The sequence below is a fragment of the Trichosurus vulpecula genome, chromosome 7, assembly GCF_011100635.1.
Source record: "Trichosurus vulpecula isolate mTriVul1 chromosome 7, mTriVul1.pri, whole genome shotgun sequence".
Taxonomy (NCBI): Eukaryota; Metazoa; Chordata; class Mammalia; order Diprotodontia; family Phalangeridae; genus Trichosurus; species Trichosurus vulpecula.
Genome location: NC_050579.1, coordinates 80,364,917 through 80,375,844, shown reverse-complemented (window position 1 = coordinate 80,375,844; position 10,928 = coordinate 80,364,917). Strand labels below are relative to the sequence as shown.

Sequence of the window (10,928 nt, the reverse complement as noted above, 5' to 3'; positions counted from 1 at the left end):
CTCGAAGGGTGTTGGTCACGCGTGGGACGGAGGGCGCTCTTCTGGGTGCCATGGCCGGTCCTTTCCAACGCCAGAATTGCGGGCTTCTCCACAGCCTGGGCATTTAAAATATGAGAGTACTCGACAGGAACCTTGCGGCCAGCGCACCCGCCAGGCATCAGGAAGATCCCTCCGAGGCTCCGGGCCATTGCTTTTCCCGAGGAGGAAGAGGGAGGTGCGAAGGGCGTGTGCTGCCCGGCCGCGGGTTCGGAGCCCGAGACGGAGGCCTGGGTGGGTGAGAGGTGTATTTTTTCCCGTCCTCCGTCCCGCCTCTCCGAGGCAGCAAGGTGTGCCCCGAGGGCACGTCCCAGCGGAACGCGGAGGTCCGCCGGGAGCCCCGGCCTCCGGGTCCGCCGCCGGGCGGCGCAGGCCCTTCCCGATCCCGTCGTGCACCGCGGCACTCCCGCTCCATTCCCCCTCCCTTCGCTGTCCCCCTCCCTGTGCTCTGGGGGGCGGGGCGCGGCGGCGGCGGCGGCGACGGCGGCTTCTCCAGTCTGCTCTCGCTCTCACTCACTCCCTCACTCACTCACTGGGGAGCCCGGCAGCGGCGGCGGCGGCGGCGGCGGCGGCGGCAGCCTCGAGCCGGAGGGAAGGACTGACTGACGGGACCGCGAGCGAGCGGACAGACAGACCGACCGACTGACCGGCCACCCGAGCGCCTCGAGTTCCGCCATGAGCTGGGGCACGGAGCTGTGGGTGAGTGCGGGGCGAGCCGAGCCGCCGAGGGGCGCGCCCCCTCCCCTGATCTCTTCTCGCTTCCTTTCCGCCCGGGGCCGGACTGGACCCGACCTCGAGCGGGGGCCCCCCCGCGACCGTGGGGGCTCCAGGGACTGGGGGCGGAGGCCTCCGAGGCGAGGGAGGGTCCCGCTCCCTTTGTGTGCGAGCCCCTCCGCCGAGCCCCCCTCCGGGCCCCGCGTTCTCCGCCCGCGGGGGGTCCAGGAGGCGGGGGGGCGCCTCGTGGCCCCCGACCGCGGCTTCCGCTCGAGGGGGGCGTCCCTCCCCTCCTTCCCGGGCCCATCCTTGGGGGTGCGCCCCCTCCCCCTGCCCCCCCGCCTCTCTTCTCTCCTTGCCCTCTTCCCTTAGCCCCCTCCTCTTCCTCGTCTCCTCGCCCCCTGCCCCTCCCACCTTCCCCTGCCTCCCTCCTCTCTCCCCAGCCCCCTCCTCTTCCTCTTCTTCTCGTCTCCCGCCCCTCCCTCTCCTCCTTGTCCCCTCTTCCTTTAGCCCCCTCCCCTTTCCCCCCCACCCCCGGTTTTTTCTCTCCTTCCCCCCGTCCCCTTGCCCCGCGGTGGGGCGGGCCGGGGGCAGCCAGCGCCTAGGCTTCCTTTGTATCTCGGGGCTGCCTTCGGAGGGGAGGGCGGGACCCTATTGTCCCGAAGGAGAGGTGTTTGTGTGGGCGGGGGCTCGGCACCTTCCTTCCCCGGGAAGGGGAGGGGGCGCTGCCCCGGGCCCCCCGCCCCGCTCCAGGTAGGGCCGAGCGGAGGGGGCGCGCGGCTTTGTTCCGAGGCCCGCTCTACACGCCCATTTTCCCTGGTGCTCGGCTGCGGGCTGGAGCGGGCTGCGGCCGGGGCCCCGCGGGGAGGAAGCGCCTCCCGGGTGTCGGGGAGGGTGGGGCGCAGGTTAGCCGCGGTCCCCGTGGGAGCCGGGAAGGCTCGGCTAGCTCGGTGCCCTTCCCCTCCACCCCCTACTCTCGGCCGGGGGCCCACGCCGCGCGGGGGAGGGGCGTGAGCGGCCAAGGTGCGCGCCGGGGGCCTTCCCTGGAGCTCCGGGGGGCGGAGCGCCAGCCGGCCCCGCCCCTCTCGTTGTCGCACCTGTGGGGCTTTCCTGGGCTCCAGGTACGCGGGGAGCGGAGCTCGCTTCATCACGGGGCCATTGTACCCGCCTTCCTCCCTAATCAGAGAGGTTTCTGCGGTGGAACAAGTGGTTTGGAGTTTGTGTGCCCTTACTGGGAGCAAGTTCAATGCGACTTGGCCTTTCTTGTGTTGTGCACAAAAGGTATGCCCTCTTCTTCCCATTTCTGGCGTGATTAGATTTCTCTCATTCCAGTTTTGAAATTATATACATTTCCCCCCACGTACGAATGGCACTTTGGTGAGCAAGCCAGATAGTTTACAAGACAGGTAAGCCAGTAATAACAAACACAGCCCTCTGGGGCACAGATAATGGTTTTCCTTTAGAAATTTTTTTTTTCAGAAGGAAAGGCAATAAAAAAGCATTTTGGCCCACATTTAAAGTTTTTCTTAAAAGGATTTTCGGAAAGAATATATTAGAAACACTTACCTTCTCCCTTCTGTCCCCAAAATAACCTGTTGAAATTTAACCCATTGGATGAGTTTTCAGTCAGCAAAGAACAGAATTCTGGTTTTGATTACAATTTCTTCCGTAATTGAAAAATTACTTGGTATTGCTATACAATTTACAATTTCCCCTGTAATTGAAAAACTACTTTGTACTGCTGTACAATTGTGCAAAAATTTCCTCTTGAGCCATGCTGACAGTAAATGACATAAATTCGGAATAGAAAGAAATAATTTTTAACTGCCTTGCCTGTTAAAATGCAAAGCAGTTCTTTAGTGGTCTGAGGATGTGTTTGAAACAGTTATTAACTAGCTAGCTGTTCAGTTTTGTAAACTACATAAAATAGAACCTGATACTTCATTTTACTAGAATTTCCTTTCAGTATTTTTGAATTGGACAAAGTATAGAGTCAGATACTTTAGAGGAATGTATTTTACTCTCCTTCCTGGGATCACATGTTGCCACTCATGCCCTTAAGAAAGCTGAATGTGGGAAAATGTTCTTGGAAATTTTAGATGCATAAGCTGTCTCATTCTCATTTATAATTATAGGAATGACATTCTAAAAGTTGAGTTGATTGTACTGTGTTGGGAAATGGTGGAATGTACTCATTATATTCATTCTTAGACGTGTGCTTATTTTTATTATAAAGCTACTATTCTTTATAAAAATAAAGAGCAAAGTAACATAGAACCACTTAGTGATGTTAGCACATACCTTTATTAGGGGCAGCTAGGTGACACAGTGGATAGAGCCCCAGACCTGGAGTCAGAAAGACTTCAGTTCAAAGCTGGCCTCAACCACTTACTACCTGTGTGACCCTGGGCAAGTCACTTAACCCTCTTTGCCTCAGTTTCCTCATTTGTAAAATGAACTGGAGAAGGAAGTGACAAACCACTCCAGTATCTTTGCCAAGAGATTGGTCACGTAGAGTTCAGACTGAACTGAACAATGAAAATAAGCCTTATTAATCATGGTGCTTAACAGATGTTTGTTGAATAAATGACCCGATCTGTGATATCTCTGACTTTTGCTAAAATGGAGTTCTAATCTCTAATATCATGTTAGGCATTGTGGTGTAACAGAATGCTGGACTCTGTGTCATTCAGCTAGTATGTATGAAATCTCATCAAGACTTGAACCCAGCTTTTCTCGACTATGAGGCTTTTTATCCACTGAACAGTGTTGCCTCTCTTTGTATACCTTAAATTGTTGTAGAAATAAATGTTCAACAGACCATTGCAATAATCTAGGCAAGAAGTAATGAGTCAAGACTAGGTTGGTGGTCATGGCATTGGAGAGTAGAGGGTGGATGGGAAAGACATGGTGAGGAAAATTGGGTTGATGTGACTTGGCAACTGATGAGATGTGGGGGCTTAGGAAAATGGAGGAGTCAAAGATGATTTTGAAGTTTGCAGCCTGGAAAGATAGAGATGTTATTAATAAAAAGAAGCTCTTTGGCTCAGGAATACCACCACTAGGCCTGTGCCCCAAAGGGATCATAGAAAGAGGAAAAGGGGAAGGGTATATGGGGTGGCCAGAGAGGACTAGCACCTCTGGTGTGAGGGCTTGCTGAGCCCTTTTCAGGGCTGCTCCTCTACCTTTGGTGTTCACCTGTCACTTTGTTCTCACCTGTGGCTCCAAGAAGCTGTAGCATGCACGGTGGCCGCACCCTGTAAAATTAGATGGGCTAAACCAGGTTGAGGTTAAATGACAGGGCCTCAGACCGGTAGGTGAGTTAGAGAGATGTCTGCCCCAAGTGTGTGAACACTTCTCCTGGCAGAGTAGGTGGATGAGAACAATTTGTTTTAATGGCTCACGATGGCTGAAGCACGGAGTACAGAGTTCTTAGAGTGCAGTCAGACATCAGTGGTATCAGTCATCCATTGTATCCAGGGCCATTGGCTGTGGTCGTTACTTTGTCTGGCCCCTGGGCTTTGATGACTCTAGAAGAGAAAGGGAGGCTGACAACTTTATGCAACTCTGCCTCACTTAAATCCAACTCAGGAGCAAGTCAAGACATTACCTTGTGATGTCATTGGTCCTCTTCTAAAATGACAGCTATGTGCTAAGCACTGTAGCAAAGAAATGGAAACCAGGGGCTGCCCATCAATTGATTGAACGAATTGTGGTGCATGAATGCAATAGAATACTTCTGTACCCCAGAAACCTCAAGAAATAATGAGAGTTGGTTTCAGAGAAACCTGTGAAGACATTTATGATCTAAATTCCGTGGAAGCAGGAGAACAATTTATACTATAAAAGCAGAATTTTTAAAAGGAACAATTTTGTAAGACTTGATGCTGATCAACTCAGACGAGTGAAAATACTTCCTAACAGAGAGGTGATAATGGACTCTTAATGTGCATGATGAAACATTATTTTGGGCATAGCCAATATGGAAGGGAAGTGTAGGGGGGTGGGAAGAGAATAAGCATTTATATAGCTACTATTTATATGCCTACTGTGTGCCAGACACTCTGCACTCTTTTACAAATATTATCTCACTTGTTACAGTTAACTCTAAGGGTAGGTGCTTTTATTAACCCCATTTTACAGTTGAGGAAATTGAGGCAAACAAAGGTTAAATGACTTGCCCAGGGTTACACAGCTAGTGTCTGAGGCTGAATTTGACATCAGGTCTTCCTGATTCCAGGCTTAGTGTTCTATCCGCTATGCCACCTGAGTACCTCTAATAAGGAAATTTGTTTTGCTTGACTATACATATTGGTTGCAAAGGTTTTGTTTTCTCTCTCTTTTTGGATGGGTGGGGGAAATGCTTGATATTGGGGAGAAAGCCCCAATTTAAAAAAGCATCAGGAGGAAAATCAAGTTTTAGAGGGAAGATTGGATTTTCATAAGTTCATACATTTAGAGTAGAAATGAACCAACTACTTTATTTTACAGATGATAAAACAGACCTATTGAGATTAAGTGACTTGTCCAGGGTCACAAAGCTTTAAGTATAAGGTTTTTGAAGACATATGGGTGGAGCTGTCTTACTAGCAGTTGTGTATGTGAGACTGAGAGTAGGAGAGAGGTGAGAGGTGGATGTACTGTTTTGGGAATCCTTTGCATGGAGGTAAGATGGTTTAACCTGGGGTGGGGAATCTTTGGTCTTGAGGACACATGTGGCCTTTTAGGTACTTGAGTGTGGCCTTTTGACCGAGTCCAAGTTTTATAGAACAAATCATTTTATTAAGGGGATTTGTTCTATAAAACTTGGATTCAATCAGTGGGCTGCACTTGAGGACCTAGAGGGCCACATATGGCCTTGAGGCCGCAGGTTCCCCGCCCTTGGTTTAAACTGTAGCAGATAGCCAAGAGCAAAGTCTTGGGGAATTGCCTGAGGGGAGCCGGGAGGAGGGAGCCAGAGGAGATCCAGAAGAGTCATTCTTAAAGGTAGGAGAACTGACAGGGCTGTGTCAGAAAATAAAAGTTTTAATGACTGACAGGGCTGATCATTAGTTTTGCCCTGGACATGTTGAGTTTGATGTCTCTGAGACATGTACTTGGAAGCATCCGCTAGGTAGTTGGTGCTTTGGTACTGGAAGCTCAGGAGATCTGTGGGGCTTGGATATGTACATCTGTACATCATCTCTACAAAGATGGTAATTAAACTGATGGGAACTAATGAAGTCACCAAGACAGTGTTAAGAAAGAAGGAGGTGGTGGGTCTGGGGTAGGAAAGAGCTTCTGAGGTTCCTTTCAGCTTTAGATAATATGGCACTGGTGATCTTATGGGTGAGTAAGTGAACAACAGTGTCAAATACAGCAGAAGTTAAGAAAAAATGAGGGCTGACAAAAGACCTCAACATTTGACAGTTAAGAGATCATTGATAATTTTGGAGTGATCAGTTGCAGTTGAGTGATGAGATTGGGAAGCCAGATTTGTAAAAAGTTTGTAAGAGAGTACTGTGAGAGGAAGAGGAAGTGAAGCAACAAGCATAGACAGCTTTTTCTAGGAGTTTTGCTGAGAAAGAGGAGAGATACAAGGATAACTGCTTGAGGGTATGAAAAATCTAGGGATGATTTTTTTTTTAAGATGAGAGAGGCTTAAATAGGGAAGGTCTGAGGAGATTGGGAGAGGTTAGAAATAGAGGGGTTTGGTTGAAGGGACAACGCTAGAGCAGACAGAAGGGGATAGGATGGGATGAAGAATGCATGTAGGGGGTCTGTGCATTTGACCCCTTTCAAATCAGTCTACTTGTCTCTTCATTATCCTCTAGCTACAGCATTCCCAACGAATTTAGTGATTGTCAGAAAAGGAGATAAAATAATGAGGTATGAACTATTCTTGATGAAGCCGTACTGATGATTTGTAATCTCAGTCTCCTTTTCTATCTTTCTGTCTCTTGTTCTTTTTCACATCTTGTTTTGGAATTTTCACAGAAATAGGATTTAAGGTTATCCGCCTATTTGCAGGCTGTTTTTTTTTTGAAACTTGGGACAACACATCCCCTTTTTCAGACTTGGGACACCCTCTTTTTTCTCCAGTCTTGCTCCATGATTGGATTCTAGCTCAGCAGTTACATTTTCCAGCTCTTTCAGTCCCTGAGGGTGTTGTTCATCTGAGCCAGATGACTTGAATTCATCTCTCCTTGCTGTCTTTTTACTTATCTTGGGTTTCAATGCCTGTACTCTTTTCTGGTTTTCTTTTTGGTCCAAAGGTTATTCTCTTTGGCAGAGAAGTCCATTGTCAGTTGGTATTGCTTTGTCCGCTCCAAATTGCTGGCCGAGCTGATCCTTCTATCCTCCTTCCTGCCATGGAGCTCCTCTGCTGCTCCTCCCCCACCCCCACCCCCCCCTTTTATTGTCCTATTTCCTTGCTAGGCTTAGGTCATTCCGAACTTTAGCACTGCTGACACTATTCTTTCAGAATTGTGACGGACTTTTGTATTTATTTTCTGTTGCTTTCCTTTGCTTCTATCTTATGTACATATATCTTTCTTAAATCTAAGTTGGTAGCCCAATGTGGTGGAGCCTAGTCCAGTCACTAGACTAGGTTTGAATTCTACTTCAAACACTTCTTAGTTGTGTGACTCTGGGCAAGACAAGAGATGCAAAGATTGAGAGTCAGGATTGGGAGGATAGTGTCATAGAAGTTGATAGACTGTGGTAATTAGAATGAAGCAGCATAGACTATAAGAGAGAAGAGATTCTTAAGATGATAGAACAGTGGTTGGCAAGAAGCAATATTAAGATTGGAGCAGGTTGACTCTTCTGGACCTCTGAGTCTTTGCCAAAGGGGTGGCTTCTGTTGATTAGTGCTGGCTAAGCATATTTAAATACTGAAATGGATGTGTTCTCTTCCATTTAGAAGTTTCCTCCAATGATGCAGATCAAAGCCTATACTTGCCTCCCTATCTTGTCTAACCCTTACTCATGTCCTACTACAAGTCCCCTTTGGAGGGGTCCACCCATTAAGAGGATATCAGTGGCACATACCCTGACTGTCCATCTGTCATCTTTTGCCCTTAACAGTTGACCTGCTCATCTTTCTATTCCCTGAAAATGTCTTTCACTCGTGTTCTTTAATGGTTACATATTGCAGCTTGCTCGCACCTGCCATATGCTAGCATAATGACTTCAATACGCAGTTCTGTCAAAAAAGTTTGTGACAGTAGGAAAGTTTATCTACTTTATCTTCTGGTGGTAGAAAGAGTTTATACATTACTTCACCTAGTAGTACCAGAAAGGTAGAGAATCTAGTGCCTCTGTACTTAGTAGGCATAATAGGCAATGTTTGTGGAACTGAATTGAATTGGTAGTCTAGAATCATTTGGCAGAATCTTCTGTTGAAGAATCTCAACATATCATTCAAGGAACATTTGTTAAGTGCCCTGCTTGCCCAAGGCACTGTGCTAGATGCTACTCGTTGAGGTCTGGAGGTTAAATTGCTAGCATTGTTCAGTGATTTAGGCTTTTGCTTTCTTACACTGTTATGTTTATATGAGATAAAGTACTATTTGTTTGATACCACCTCCCTGTTGTTTAAGCTTCTACTCCTCCATGAGTTAATATTAATTCCACACCAAGTTATTGTACCATTGCTTTATTTTTGTCTTTAGTAGGAAAATGCCTTATGTTGTTTTGACAACTCATTGGAACTGTGGACTTTTAATTCTCTCTTCTAACTTTTGGACTCATAAGTTGATTTATTCCTTGTGGTAAAGGAAGTTTATTTTGATATAGCATAAATATTTAAGAATGTTTTTGAAGAATCGGCTCCAACGTTGACAGAAGGAAATAACTTGCCAAGTTTTTAAGTTGTAAAATTATATTTTCAAAAATTATCCATTGAATATCTCTTTGAAGCTTCTTTTACACTGTATAACAAGGCTAGCAAAATTTCCTTGGATCTAGAAGCTAACTCCCAAATTTAAAGGCACTCAGTGATTTTTTTCAACTTTGAAGGAAAAAAAAAAGAGAAGGGAAAGGCATTGGTTCTTTAAATTAAAACTCAAATTCAGGGCTTGATGACACTTGACATCCTCCACCCCCACCCCTACCCCAATCAGTTAGTTGCTAAGCCCTGTTAATTCTACTTTGCACCTCTGGCATCTTACCCTTCCCCCTACTTACACCATTATAACTACTACTACCACTACCACCTCTTCTGCCTAGAGTATAAAAAGCTTTGCTATCCCTATTTCAGGCCTAGCCCTTTCAAAGCATTTGTTATATTGATCCTGAAATAGCTTTCCAGATATATAGGTCTTAGTTTATACACCATTTACTTTTCTGTTCCAGCTAAGCTGGACTACTCACTGTTGGTTCTTTGATCATATTTTAATTGGACATTCTGTCTCCTACAAGTGGAGGGTAAGTAATAAAAACAAACCTCTGACTGTAGACTCAGAGGACTTGGGTTCCAGTCCTGCCTTGGTCACTTCCTACTTCTGTGACCTTGGGTAACTCACTTAACATCCCTGGGCCTCAGTTTCTGCATCTATAAAATGAGGTTGAATTGGAGTCAGACATTTCTTTCAACTTTAGAGCTTTGAATCTCTGTATTTGGATTCCTCCATGTTTTGAAATCTTTCCGTTCTTTAAGATCCTGCTTGGCTGCAATCTTCTCCATGAATCCTCCCTTGATTCTCCTCCCCTCCCCCCAAAGTGATTTCTCCTTCCTCAGATTTCTTAATAGCTGATTTTCTAGAAGCTTTCCTTTGGCTTTCATACATTTTATTTTGTATCATATTTGTGTGTATGCCCTAGTCCCCTTAGTATCCTTGAGGGCAGAAGTTCAGTTTTTCAGTTTTGTCATCCAGTCACCTATAGCTCAGTGCCTGACATGCAATAAGTAGATGCTTTACATGTTTGAATTTGTTAACGACTCAGAGAGGGAAATGAACATATATATCTCTAGGATACTTTTCTTTCCCGTGGCTTAGGAAAGTCTTTGTGGCTAGATAGTCCTTCCCTCACCCAGTACATCACTTTCTTTATTCTTTCATCTTCTTGAATGCTTTCCAGGGAAATGTGCCCCAAGTCAAGACTTTAGACAGTTCTGGCTGCTGAGCCTGAGAAGAACCATGAAGTCTGTAATGCTGCCCACCTTGAATGTGACTCAACAGTATGTAAGGATTCCTGTTAACTCCAGTGGTTGAAGTGTCTATAATTTGATTGGTGTAGGAATTAATTCCACAAGTGTAGATCATGATCCCCTCTGTACTAGACTTACTAGACTATGGTGATGAGTTACTATAGCTATGCCATCTAGTATATTAATCCTTTTTGATTGTGCTGCCTTGTCAGTAAAAAAATTTTTTTGAGCATGACCTCCGATATGTGTGTATTTACTTGTGTACATTCCTCACTGTGTGTATGATGCTTTGGAGAAGGAAGAGGCTTGAGGCAGGACACTCTAGTTAAAGGCTATTGCTATTGTTTAAGCAGGAGGTAATGAGTGCTCACTCTATCCTACCCAAAATAAAAAAGGGAAAGGCAAGTTTCCTACTAGTTACTGCCTCTTGAGGGCAATGCTTGCCTTCTGAGGCTACCTGCCTCAGCTAGGAGGTGACTGGGGGGAGGGTTAGGAGGTAAGCGTTGCATCTGCCAGTGAACATCAACATCTCCCTGAGGAGAGATTGGAGGATAAGGGCAAGTGTGGTTGTGTTGGAGACATTCCACCGTGGAAAGGAGATGAAATGGACTCATCTTCTTCCCACCCAGATTGTTTGATTACATATACTTAGGGACAGTTCAGGGTCCCTGCTTTGGAAACCTGAGTGGTGATGAACTTCTCATATTTAGGCTATTCTTTCTACTATTCCATCATTGATACTTAAAGCCTTTTTAACGTGGGAGAACTTACCATAAATTGTGCTTCATTCAATTCTTTGAATTAGGGTAACCACCACACCATGATTGGGCATTGGAATAGTATTTGGTGAAGTTATTAGGTTGTTATTATAACACCATGAAAAATTAATGAAGAGGAATAATGAAGTGTAATTGTGTAGTTTTGCATAGAACTACATAAATGTAGTTTTTGAATTGTGGTGAAAATACTTAACTATGTAATGACCTAATTAGGAAGTTGCCATGGTGACATAATGCTCACACTTTTGTGTGGCCTGCTAAAGGGG

General features: G+C 46.1%; 1 protein-coding gene across 6 annotated transcripts in view; it reads left to right on the top strand.

Annotated features, from left to right (window-relative positions):
• Positions 1 to 486: 486 nt before the first annotated feature.
• The window catches only part of FNBP1L (formin binding protein 1 like), a 112,743-nt gene continuing 102,301 nt past the window's right edge, over positions 487 to 10,928 (top strand). For 3 of the 6 annotated variants that reach the window (XM_036766508.1, XM_036766509.1, XM_036766505.1), the window contains exon 1: positions 487 to 735. In XM_036766508.1, coding sequence (XP_036622403.1) covers positions 712 to 735 — 24 coding nt within the window. In that variant the 5' untranslated portion in view covers positions 487 to 711. Of the gene's footprint in view, positions 736 to 9,870; positions 9,918 to 10,928 lie in introns of those variants that run through there. The other 3 variants (XM_036766506.1, XM_036766507.1, XM_036766503.1) reach the window with 2 other exon arrangements.